The sequence below is a fragment of the Rhynchophorus ferrugineus genome, unplaced genomic scaffold (genome assembly GCF_030347505.1).
Source record: "Rhynchophorus ferrugineus isolate W39M unplaced genomic scaffold, kcgeb_rfMv2 rfM8, whole genome shotgun sequence".
Lineage (NCBI taxonomy): Eukaryota > Metazoa > Arthropoda > Insecta > Coleoptera > Curculionidae > Rhynchophorus > Rhynchophorus ferrugineus.
In genome coordinates, this window is record NW_027472587.1 from 1,871,944 (window position 1) to 1,885,747 (window position 13,804).

The following is a 13,804-nucleotide window of genomic DNA, read 5'->3' on the forward strand; positions in this document are numbered from 1 at the left end:
TTTTAAAGAGTGTCATTGGAAATATATAACAATAACATGGAGTATTACAAGGCATAGGCAAAACTTGATTATCTTGAAATAAATAATTCTGGATTGAAATAATTGCAATATCTCTTAGAGAATGTCATTAGGAATATATAACAATAACATGGAATATTGCAAGGCATTGGGAAAACTTGATTATCTTGAAATAAATGATTCTGGTTTGAAATGATTACAATATCTCTTAGAGAATGTCATTAGGAATATATAACAATAACATGGAATATTGCAAGACATTGGGAAAACTTGATTATCTTGAAATAAATGATTCTGGATTGAAATGATTGCAATATCTCTTAGAGAATATCATTAGGAATATATAACAATAACATGGAATATTGCAAGACATTGGGAAAACTTGATTATATTGAAATAAATTTTTCTGGATTGAACTGAATGCAATATCTCTTAAAATGTGTTAATTAGAATGTAATAATAGGGAATATTGCAAGGCATAGGGGAAACTTGATTATCTTGGAATAAAATATACTGGATTGAAATGATTGCAATATATCTTGAAGAGTGTTTATCGAAATATATAATTATAACATGAAATATCGCAAAGCATCATGAAGATTTGGATATCCGGAAATAAATTATTCTGGAGTGAAACGATTGCCATATATAAACGAAATTGTTTTTCTCCAACACTAGCCGTTAGCCGAACTTTTTCAATAGATTCTTTAAAAAAATGTTTGACACGTTCAAAAATAAATATTCCGCTCGGGGACGCCCCCGAAATTTTTTGCCGATATCAATTTTTATCGCGAACTTTTTCCAGTCCCAGATCAGACTACTCCGTCTCTCCCATCTTGGAAAATTCAATCAAAACAAACCGCCAACTTCCGACCGTCCTAATTGCCACCAGAGGCAGCGAAAACTTTCACGAGGGCCGCCACCCCTTCTGGTCGTAGGCGGCCGCGGACGAACGGGGGCGGTAGCGGCTCCGCCCCTTGCCGATGACGTCAGGGGAACGCGCGCCACCCCCGATCTAGGTCACCTACTCATGACCTTCTGCCTAGCTGCGGACAAGAACCGGCCCTCCAGACTCCAGATCCAGTCGTTCGGCATCCAGAGTACTCCGTCATGGCCTCCAACTCCTCCAGTTATAAGTTGAATCCAACCACAGGGAATCTAAAATACAATGGTAAGTTCCTTTTTGGATACTCCGTTTAGAATAGTTTGGATTTTCCGTTCCCATACATTTATCCATAATAAATCGATTATTTTTCACTAGTTTTGACATTAATTTGCAAGTAATGAGCTTTATAAATCCTAAGTCTATATTAAATAACAAATAATTATTATTCTTTAACCGATACTATAGAATAATTTGTTTCTTGTATGTATTGATCCAGATATGGCGGACGACATTTTCAATATGGCGTCTCTTGAATGATGTGACATTCAAATATCCTTCATGACATAAAAACAATTTTTTTTAATTATTATTCCATTGTATACCGTTTTATGTAGTAGTGAGTTTATTTTTTAAATAATATATTTGAAAATAGTGCATTGATCATTTAATTTAAATTCATTCTAATTTAATTACATTACATAAGAAACCTAACAACGATTATTACGTTTTAACAGCAGGTACAGCTCATATATTCCATAAATAATCATTTATTATTATTTATAAATCATTATGTCAAATGTGATTAGTTTAGATTTGACACTTACGTCATTAAGGTCACCTTGAATATATAAATTAGGATAACCATACTAACAATGATTCATAAGAATAAATAAGGCTTTATTCGATAATTTATTGTTAATTATCATTTATTTATGAACAAAAAAAGACCAAATCATATAATATATCACATTAATATAAATATTGATTATTCAAAACAGATAATGTATTTGTCTTGTTGAGTTTTGCTATGAAATTTTGATTTATTAAAAATCACTAGGAGGATAAACAATTCTAAATAACTATTTTTAACTAAAATGAAACATTATATCCTGCCAAGATGAAAAAGGTCCTGTCATCTGGTATTATTTATATTTATTATATTTCTTTACTACTGCGACCTCGAAATGATCGAATATTTTCTTAATTATTGAATAGCTAAAGCACTCATTTCAACTTATATATTTTTACAACGTTTTTAAAATATATTTTGTTAATTAATTAACTGTATTGATACTTTCGGAAATTATCTTTATTTTATATAAATATTTGGAGTTTAAATAAATAACCTGACTCGTTTCAGATCAAAATCACGAAACTCCAAATTTTCCATTCATTAAAGGCCCTCTTTTGTTTCTTATTGACAGAACAGAGGTCTAAGTAATATCTCTCTAAAGAGTGAGACAATAATATGAAAAGAATATTCACCTTTTAGGCGTTAACTAACGCCCGAGTGACTCCATTGTTGAATTGGAGTATGAACAATCGGTATTGTATTCGGATATCATTGCAGTGACTTATAGTAATTTATTTTCATACACCTTTTTAATAGTAAACCTTTTGATACAATAATGACATTGTTTTCAATGTTAGGCTGGCAAAATAAACATTTCAAACAGAATCAATGATATATATGATGATTTGATACATGCGCTATTGCTAATTTTCCAATTAGTTCATGATTCCGTCACTATAGAACTCCTGAGATTTTTGGCTGAAAAACTGAAGTGATTTTTTTAAGTCAGCTACCATCAAAACATAGGCCGGAAGAAATAGTAGTCGAACGGGGCAAAGCCTAGATTATATGGTGGATGTATCAAAACTTCACGGTAAATTCGTCTCAAATGTCTAGCGTTGTAATGGAGAATAACGCCTTTCCTGTTAATCCAGAGCTGGTTGCTTTTTCTAATTGCTTGCTTCAGTCGTACTAGTTGTTAACAGTATAGAGTAGAATTAATAATTTGGTCAAATTCTAGCAACACACGATGAACAAGTCCTTTTCGGTGCCAGCAAACACTTTCTCCTCATATCTTTCTTTTCAAAACTTTTGACTGAGGAAATAGATGATGCTTTCTTTATATATAGAATGTTTTAAAGACCGCTACCTTCGTAACGCTTTATAAAGTGGCTCCATTGAATAAGTATTATAAGATATCTGTGATAAAAATTGAAATTACTTTTTTAATTACTTTTACTTACTAACCAATTATTACATTAAAATATATAAGTACATTTCAACAAAACAGCCTTTCAAAATAATTTTAGTTCAGGCTTTGTATCTGCTTATTTGTTTTAACTTACGGTGAACAATCTTTGTTGATTTCAATCCAAATCAAACACAAAAATAACTTACTTGTTATAGCTATAAGTAAAAAGTCTAAGATCCATTAGAACTATACAGAGAGAAGAAAAAAACGTACATGATCTATGCCAGGAAATTAAAATCAATTGGATGCAAAAATCTTGTGAAATATTACAGAAGATAGTACCATTTTTAACTGACTTCATCAAAGGAGGAGGTTCTATTTTCTACTGTATATATATTTTAAATGTATGTTCGCCGATTTCTCCGTCAATTACGGAATAAAAAAAGATTTTGAAAATTCCTTTTTTATTCGAAAGACTGGACTTCCGAGGTGGTCACATTGGAATCAAGTCAGGATCTGATGGTGCAATCCGGGGAAATTGAGGGAAATCTCAAAATTTACAGGCACGTACAAATTTTTCACATATTTTTGTATTTAAAATAATCAGATATTTGTATATAATGTTATTGCTGAACTGATGTGATGGAAAATCGGAAGTCGTTTATAAGAACAAGTAAGTCATTGACTTGTCTTTTTAAGCACTAACCATATTGAAGTCGTAGAGATACTATAAGCAATTGCTTCTATGGTGTAATGGTTAGAGCGTTCAGCTCACACGCAGAGATCGCTTTGTCAAATCACCTAGGTTGGGTAGCGGACCACGAGGCCTGAAGCGTTCCTTATTTTCAATCATTGTTTCTATATTCCTATTTTTCCTCTTACTGTTTACAGTTTTTCTTGGTCTACCCATTGCAAAACTTAATAAAACAAACTGCATAATTTATTGAATGAATATCTAACACTAAAAAGAGAAAAACAAAATAATTTTAACAATAAAATTGAACCGATTTTTGTGTTAAAAATCTAAGTTTCATTATTTTTTACTTTTTAATCAGTTCTTTATTTATTTTTTGCAGTCGGTTCAATTTTTTTGTTAAAAATATTTTATCTATTACAACAACACGTATAATAACGTACCTGCTAACATAGCTCAAAAAACGATAGCTTAAGTCAATGAATTAACGTCCGAATTGTTTCAATATCCTGCCTGTTCTCCAGATTTAGCTCCATTTAGCTTTTTCTTACATAAATTACTTTAATAAATAGGTTAATATGTCTCTTCGAATGCATCTTGGAAACATTAGTTCTTCATTGTTTTGATTTCCTTTGCTGTCATTATAACAGGTCAATTGAAAAGTCCCCGGCCTACCATAGTAAAATACATGTTTTTGGCAATTTTTTTTTATTCAATATAATTCCCTTCAAGGGTGATACACTGATTATAGACCCTCCGATTTCCGATTTTTGTAATACGATTTGTCCCTTGCTTCAAAATAGGCCTCAGTCTCGTCCATCACCTCTTCATTCCACGAAAATTTGTTCCCAACGAGCATTCTTTTGAGATCTGAGAACAGGAAAAAGTCGCTGGGAGCCAGATCTACAGAATGCGGTGGATGAAGAAGCAATTCGAAGCTTAATTCATGGATTTTTGACACGGTGCATTGTCTTGGTCAAGAATCAGCACTTTCTATTTCTAAAATGCGGCCGTTTTTCGGCGATTTCGTCCTTCAAACGGTCCAATGACGCTATGTAATCGTCGCTGTTGATGGTCCTTCCATTTTCAAGGTAGTCAATGAAAATTATTCGATGCGCATCCCAAAATACAGACGCTATAACCTTGCCAGCCAACTGTGCGTTTTCCCGCGCCTTGGAGCAGGTTCATCGTGTGCAGTCCACTCGGATGACTGTCGATTGAACTTCGGAGTGAAATAATGGAGCCATGTTTCATCTATTGTAACATATCGGCGCAAAAACTCGGGTTTATTATACTTGATTATCTTCAAACACTGCTCCGAATCATCAACTCGTCGTTGTTTTTGGTCAAAAGTGAGCTCGCGCGGCATCCACTTGGCACAAAGCTTTCTCATACCCAAATATTCGTAATTGATCGTATACATTCAGTTGATATCTTTAGAGTGACTTCTATGTCATTTAATTTCAATTTACGGTCATTCAAAATCATGTTGTGCATTTTTTAAATGTTTTCGTCGTTAATAACCTCTTTTGGCCGTCCACTGCGTTCACCGTCTTCCGCGCTCATTTCACTACGTCTAAACTTAGCATACCAATCCTTGATGGTTGATTTTCCTGGGGCAGTGTCCGGGAAAATTTTTGCTTCAACTGTATTTTTCCCTTTAAAAAGCAATATTTTATCAACACGCAAAATTCCTTTTTTTTAATTTTTTTCACAATAACAAAAATTGCTTTACTCGAAATGCTGTATTTCACAAATTAATGATTCGACAGCTGTCAAATTTATACGCGCATCTTTTGGCGGTTTGGGCTAACTAAAAAACATATGGACTTAATTCTAGTAGCGCCATCTATGTGTCAAGCCCGGAACTTTTCAATGGACCTTTTACATTTATTGTTTAGTAATTTTAGCTAGTGGTTCTGTTTATTGGTGGTTGCTCAGCAAATGGATGAATTCACAATTTTCTAAATATTGACACTTTATGGGGGAGTTAAGTTATGAGAGGTACTATGTTAGCGAGTTTCATAGTTAAACAAAGCACATGTTACTCATTAGATTCAGTTATTAATTTTTTTCTGTTTTTCTCAAATCCTGTTGAGTTAAAAATATTATCATCAAGTGTCCAAATAAATATTGTACAACGGCATTCGAATGATTATAATTATTTTTTAGTAAATGATCAATGTTGGTAATAATTTTACCATATTGTGTACCATAAATTAAACAAAACAAACGCAGATTAGCATTAATCTGAACTTATCAAAGTCTGCAGTGTATACACGCCAAACAGACTTGTTTGCATATGTAAATATCATTTGCATTAAGTAGAAAAACAAAGGGTGACACTTCCTTTTGCATACACCTACTATATCATTTTATCGGCCATTGTACACAACCATCATGACATCACTTTATTTTTTTTAAAGCTTTAAGTATCAATTTCCCATTTATATTCAGCTGTAAATGTAAAATGTAATGTTTTGTAAATGTAATTTTTTTTATACTCATCGAATGTTGTTTTAAATCTATGTTCAAAATATTTTTCGGCCGATCTATCTACAACGTAGATCTTTCTCTCTTTTTCTAATACATAATTTATTAATTCAATAAATCAAGAAATAAATCTTTATGGCCCATTAAAATTTTATTGAGAAGAATTATGAGATTTAGAAATGGTTTGTTGGTAAAAGTTTTGATATATTTCTTATTATATTATTACAATTTTTATGACGTTTTAGTAAGCTATATATTTTTAATAATAGTAATATACCTATATGTTCTGACTTTAACAAAAAGAAAAATCATCTGATCTGTTGAATACTTAAAAATAGCAGATAATTCAGGACCTATCGTCTTGAACCATAGTTAAAAAGCATCGCTAGCTTGTTAAATTAAGGATGAACAGTCTCTGTTGATTTCAGTACTGGCTTAGGAGATTTACAGTGTTTGTGCGCGAATAATTAAATAAACACAATAGTCAAAAATAAAAATAATATAAGTTACAATATCAAGTGTCAATGGAGAAAGTAGTTGTAAGTTGGCGGTCTAACAAAGATTGGAATTATGCAAAGAGAAGAAAAAGTTGTGGTACATGATCTGAAAACTTCTGTAAGCAGAAGAGGGAAAATCAGTTGCAAGTAAAAACCCTATATCCAAAATGTTTTATGAACTGTTACCTTTCTGGAGTGCTATAGTCAGACTTCATTAAATCACTAGAGTTTTTAAGACTTAAAAGCAACATATTAGGAAAAAGTTTTTTTGTTTATCTAATATACTACATGTGTATTTAATCAAGTTAAGCACATTAAATCTTTTCTAGAGGGAGAGTCTTTGAAGGAAACTTGGTTATCACTTTTTGATGATTTCGATAATAAAGATAAGATAATTCAGCGCATCCAAAATTATCCTATATCTAGATGTACAATAAAACAAGATCTTCAAACTGGTCGAAAATGTAACAGACCAACAAAAAATTGACATCAACTTGGCTCTAACAGGTCAATTGAAAAGTCCCTGGCATGACACATAGATGGCGCTAATAGAATTAAATCTATATGTTATTAGTTAACCCTAACCCTCAAAAGCGTGTATAAATTTGAGAGCTGTCGGATCATTAGTTTGTGAATTAAAGCATTTTGAGTGAAACAACTTTTGTTATTGTGAAAAAATTGGATAAAAAGGAATTTCGCGTGTTAATAAAATATTGCTTTTTGAAGGGAAAAAATACAGTTGAAGCAAAAGTATGACTTGATGCTGAGTTTCCGGACACTGTTCCAGGAAAACCAACCATCAAGGATTGGTATGCTAAGTTTAGACGTGGTGAAATGAGCACCGAAGACGGTGACCGCAGTGGACGCCAAAAGAGATCGTTACCAAGATCTTCAAACTGGTCGAAAATGTAACAGACCAACAAGAAATTGACATCAACTTGGCTCTAACAGGTCAATTGAAAAGTCCCCGGCCTGACACATAGATGGCGCTACTAGAATTAAATCCATATGTTTTTTAGTTAACCCTAACCCTCAAAAGCGTGTATAAATTTGAGAGCTGTCGGATCATTAGTTTGTGAATTAAAGCATTTTCAGTGAAACAACTTTTGTTATTGTGAAAAAATTGGATAAAAAGGAATTTCGCGTATTAATAAAATATTGCTTTTTGAAGGGAAAAAATACAGTTGAAGCAAAAGTATGACTTGATGCTGAGTTTCCGGACACTGTTCCAGGAAAACCAACCATCAAGGATTGGTATGCTAAGTTTAGACCTGGTGAAATGAGCACCGAAGACGGTGACCGCAGTGGACGCCAAAAGAGATCGTTACCAAGATCTTCAAACTGGTCGAAAATGTAACAGACCAACAAAAAATTGACATCAACTTGGCTCTAACAGGTCAATTGAAAAGTCCCCGGCCTGACACATAGATGGCGCTACTAGAATTAAATCCATATGTTTTTTAGTTAGCCCTAACCCTCAAAAGATGCTTGTATAAATTTGACAGCTGTCGGATCATTAGTTTGTGAATTATAACATTTTGTATGAAGCAACTTTTATTATTGTGAACAAAAAAGGATAAAAAGCAATTTCGCGTGTTAATAAAATAATATTTTTTGAAGGAAAAAACTACAGTTGAAGCAAAAACTTGGCTTGATGCCGAGCTTCCGGACACTGCCCCAGAAAAATCAATCATTCAGGATTGGTATGTCAAGTTTAGACGTGGTGAAATGAGCACCGAAGACGGTGAACGTAGTGGGCGCCCAAGAAAGGTTGTTACAGAAGAAAACATTAAAAAAATCCACAAAACCATTTTGAATGACCGTAAATTGAAATTGAGTGAAATAGCAGACACTCTAAAGATATCAACTGAACGTGTTCATCATATCATTCACGAATATTTTGGTATGAGAAAGTTTTGTGGAAAGTGGTTGGCGCGCGAGTTCACTTTGACCAAAAACAACGACTAGTTAATGATTCGAAGCAGTGCTTGAAGATGATAAAGCGTAATAAACCTGAGTTTTTGCGTCGATATGTGACAACGGATGAAACATGGCTCCATAATTTCTCTCCAAAGTCCAATCGACAGTTATCCGAGTAGACTGCACACGATGAACCTGCTCCAAAGCGTGGAAAAACGCAACAGTCGGCTAGCAAGGTTATAGCGTCTGTATTTTGGGATGCGCATTGAATAATTTTCATGGACCACTTTGAAAAAGGAAGGACCATCAACAGCGACTATTACATAGCATTATTGGACCGTTTGAAGGACGAAATCACCGAACAACGGCCGCATTTGAAAAAAAAGTGCTGCTTCACCAGGACAATGCACCGTGTAACAAGTCAGTGAAACTGATGGCAAAAATCAATGAATTGGGCTCCTTCGAATTACTTCCTCATCCACCGTATTTTCCAGATCTGGCCCTCAGCGACTATTCTCTGTTCTCAGATCTCAAAAGAATGCTCGTTGGGAAACAATTTTTATGGAAAGAAGAGTTGATCGCCGAAATTGAGGCCTATTTTGAAGCAAAGGACAAATCGTACTACAAAAATGGTATCGAAAAATTGGACGGTCGTTACCAGACACATTTAACTGCTTGAAGACGCTGGATCCTGCTATTTTAATCACATTTTCATCTATTTATTCCTGCGAGTCATTATTTTCAGATATGAATAACATTAAAGTCTCGCTTAGAAAGCGTTTGGCAGATGAATCCAGTTCAGCATGTATTGTGCTAAAAACAACATCGTACAACCCTGATTATAAGTTATTTGTCATCTAGTCCGAAACAACAGAAGTCACACTAACATAACTTCTGATTCCAATTAGGCCCGCGTGTAATGTATTTTTATAACGTTTTATAATATCTGTAAACAGTGCTTTATGCGATGAATAACGAGTTGTAAGTTGATAATATTTGGTATTATTGTTGTCGCAATAAAAACATAAAGTCAAAATTATATGGCGGCATGTTTATGGCATCACTAAAGATTTATTTAGAAAAATGACACGTTGATGTATAAAGGTTCGCCACCCCTGCTATACAGATTCTAACAAGAATAAAATACTTCTAAAAAACTGGAATCAGGCTTTATTGTGATTATATTTGTATAAAAACGCTTTTGAGGTCGTGATTTCGATATTTGTATATAAAAAGTGTAAAACAAATTTGTAAGCATAAAATCGTGTGACTAACGGAAGTACTTTTGATAGTACGCTTTGTGAGTGTTAAGAAATATTCCTATAAAAACTTTATCAAAAGTTTCATGATGACAAAACACATCTGAAAATAAATGAAAATTTAATTAAAATTAAGGGACTATGTAGACTAGATATTTGAAAACTTGAATTCCATATCTAAAAACTTAATCCTTTAAGAATATGCCCTTAAGAGGATTTTTAATATTCAAATTATTTTCGGAGATATAGATGTTTTAGTGACGCAGCTAGTCTGATAATTTGAAAACCGGAACCAAAATTCAGCACACAGCTTGGCAAAATATCCCAGAAATCAGAATACATTTCAATGGTAATAAATACCCCAAAGAAATTCTAGAGATGATATCAGAAACAAGAAGAGGGAGGAGAAAATGGCATTATTCCAGCGCTAATAATGTTAGTGTTGAGTAACCGCTGTGGAGAGCTAACAGAAACTTAAAAGGACCTATCATGCAAACGTCTCCGATAAAAAACGAGGAAGGAATCTGGGCAAAAGATAATCAGGAGAAGGCTAAAAGGTTTGAGGACCACCTTGAGACAATATTTCAACCCCATATACAGGAATGAATGAAAATTAAATTTGTCACTCTAAAAAAATAAAAAATAAAAAATAATATTAGCTCAAAAAAGGCTAATAATTTTGGCTTTATTATCGGGAAAACATTAAAGGAACTTCTAAGAAAGTCACTAATTAAGGTCATCAACCCAATAAATACTTTATTCAGACACTATTTACCAGAACTGTGGAAGGTAGCTGAAGTAATTATAATTTCAAAACTAAGAAAACCACCTAATGAAGCAGTATCATACCGGCCAATATCACTATTGCCGACAATGTCCAAATTATTTGAAAATCTTCTGTTGCAAAGGATAAAACCAACTATTAAGGGAAACATTTTTTTCCGGATCATTAACTTAGATTCAGGAAACAACATTCCACGATTGATCAGGTTCAAATAATCACCAATGTTATAGAAATATCACTAGGAGAATATAAAGTTTGTTCTGCAATATTATTAGATGTGGCTCAAGGTTTCCATAAAGTTTGCTATTTCATTAATTTGCTTTTCAACCAAATATTTTAGGGCCATGTAAAACTGACTGACACTTATAGATAGAGTTAACCAAGAAGATGTCTATTCTAACTTGAGGAAAATACGAGCGGGAGTGCTGCAAGGAAGTGTATTGGGACCAAAACTTTATCTTCTATACACTCGAGACTTGCTTACATTGAATGAAAATGTTGTTGCTATATTTGCAGATGACACTACAATCCTAATCATTGCAGATAACAACACTGAATCAAGAAAAGTTACAAATAGCTATTGCCGAAATACAATTCACAAATAATAAAATGTAAGGAACGCAAGCTGAAGTACAAAATATGTGGTGTTTATTGGTTAGATATTCAGCTTTGTCAGTATATAATAAGCTTGTGTTTTACCAACAAGACCTGAGACAAGTATGGACCTATGGTGTTCAACTTATCGGTTTTACAAGCGAGAGCAATAGAAATATACAAATATTACAAAATATGGTACTGCGAGGTATTGTTAATGCTCCATGATACATTCGTAACGACAATCTGCATAAAGACCTATAGATATAAACTGTCGATAACGTTAGTAAGGAGTATGTCCAAGAATATAAACGGAGGCTCCATCAGCAAATTATTGTTGAAGTTCTCCAGCTCCTAGATCATGATGGCCTAGTCAGAAAGTAAGAAAATAAAATAAAGAAAGTAAAACCATTTGATCTAATTCAGTTAAGTTATAAGTAAAACTGAGTACACATTAAAAACAGCGGCATAAATGTTAAGCCCAAAGTGTCTATCGTAGAATAAGTATTTCGTAATTTTAAAACCGTAGCAAATTATAATAATACAAAACAAATAACTTATTAGTGTTAATTTGCTAGAATTCAATGATAATAATGATAAATAATTTCAAAAATTATATTATTCGTCTCTGGGCCTGGAAAAAGATTTCAGCGCTAGTAAAACAGTTGCAGTTTTAATTGTCAAACCCATTTTACTTCCGAATGCCTCCGCAGAAAAACCACCGCCGAAATGGAGCTTAGAGCGCCCGGTTTGTGGCAACTTAATCCTCTACCCTCGCAGTATACTCTTTAGTGTTTCCCCAAAGACGTTTTTGCGGAGTAGGCGCTGGATTTAACCCTCTAAATAGACCATCAGTCAAATGTTTCATCCCCGGCCTAATCTGGACCGTATTTTATAGATTGAAGAGCTTATTGATTATTATGTCAAACGGCATTATCGATATTACATAGGCCTGAGTCTTAGAGGCGATGGAAAACTCTAAAATAATGCTGTGCTGTTTTGCTTGTTGAGAAACATTGGTACAATATATATATATATATATATATATATATATATATATATATATATATATATATATATATATATATATATATATTATGTATATATATATATATATATATTTCTTTGTTAATTATATATTCTTAATAATATTAATTAATTAATTATTAATATATGTTGGAATTAAACCACTCTAGTACATAGTATAAGATAGAAAGTTGTTAAAAGAAACATCGAGAAAAAAGGGACAGAAAATTGTATATTGATAAAAATGACATATTGTTCTTAGTTTTTGAAACTATGTTACTAATAGTAAATAGAAATATTTATAACATTTTAAAATAATTATAAAACATTTAATTTAGATATTTCCTTGTATTTTGCAAAATATTTGTGATTATAATTACTTATTAAAAAGAAATATAAAGACCAATATGAATTTTATTTCAAATAAATATATGATTATCATTAAATACAATAAAATCTGAAATATACAGCACATGAACAAATCAGTGTCTAATTTGAAAATAACATATTTTACATATAGAAATAAAACAAATCTTATAAAATACATATATTGTTTATTTAAATTCCGTGTTAACATAGGGGTATTTTATATAATATTAAATTATTTATATTTCATTTTTATTTGACTACTTTAAAATGTTGGTAGACTAGATTGATTCTTAATATAAATATAATGTGATCTTTTCTCAAAAGCTTAATATAGAAGTCTGCATTTGTTAAAATCGATCGTTTACTAATCAAAGTTGGCCATTTTATGTATGATATTAATATAATAATAAAAATAGTTGATAAATATATGTATCCAAAATAAATTTCAGAAAACTGGCCATTGCAAAAATATATGTCATAATATAGTCATGGAAATACCATGTGGCAACGACAGACACTTTTCAGGATATATTAGAAGAACATATAATATATATTATTGATGTTAAATAAACGAATTTTCCTCATCTTTTAAGTAGCACCTAAAACACCGATTCGTTAAGTGGTTTATAAATTCTGCATCACCAGATTCTTGAAGTTTTATAACATTGACCAATATGCATTGACCAATTAGGTAAATTTCCCTATTTCACTTTCCGTTGTTATATTTCTAGGTTATTTTTTCAAAAAACTAATAAATAGCAGTAAAAAATCCACCCACAACACGATTGTAAATGATACCCAAGGAAAAGATGATACCACGTGACTATTTCAATCACGTGACTGTTTTGTCAATTAATCTCGCTTCATAAAATTTAAATGAATTTCGTTATTACGCGTGCTCAATGTAAACTAATGAAAATCGCGCAAAGCCGAATTTTCGTGTCGTCTTTCTTTATGTCGCCGTTCAACAAGTCGCCTCTTTTTTCCGTTAAATAAAATAATATTTTGAAGCAAATTAATAGTTTTTGTTTTATAAACGCTTTCACATATTTTAACTGAC

The 13,804-nt window shown here is 32.3% G+C and overlaps 1 protein-coding gene across 2 annotated transcripts in view; it reads left to right on the forward strand.

The window, feature by feature from the left end:
- Positions 1-993: 993 nt before the first annotated feature.
- The window catches only part of Gad1 (glutamate decarboxylase), an 85,923-nt gene continuing 73,112 nt past the window's right edge, over positions 994-13,804 (forward strand). For both annotated transcript variants that reach the window (XM_076412557.1, XM_076412558.1), the window contains exon 1: positions 994-1,189. In XM_076412557.1, coding sequence (XP_076268672.1) covers positions 1,129-1,189 — 61 coding nt within the window. In that variant the 5' untranslated portion in view covers positions 994-1,128. The remainder of the gene's footprint in view (positions 1,190-13,804) is intronic.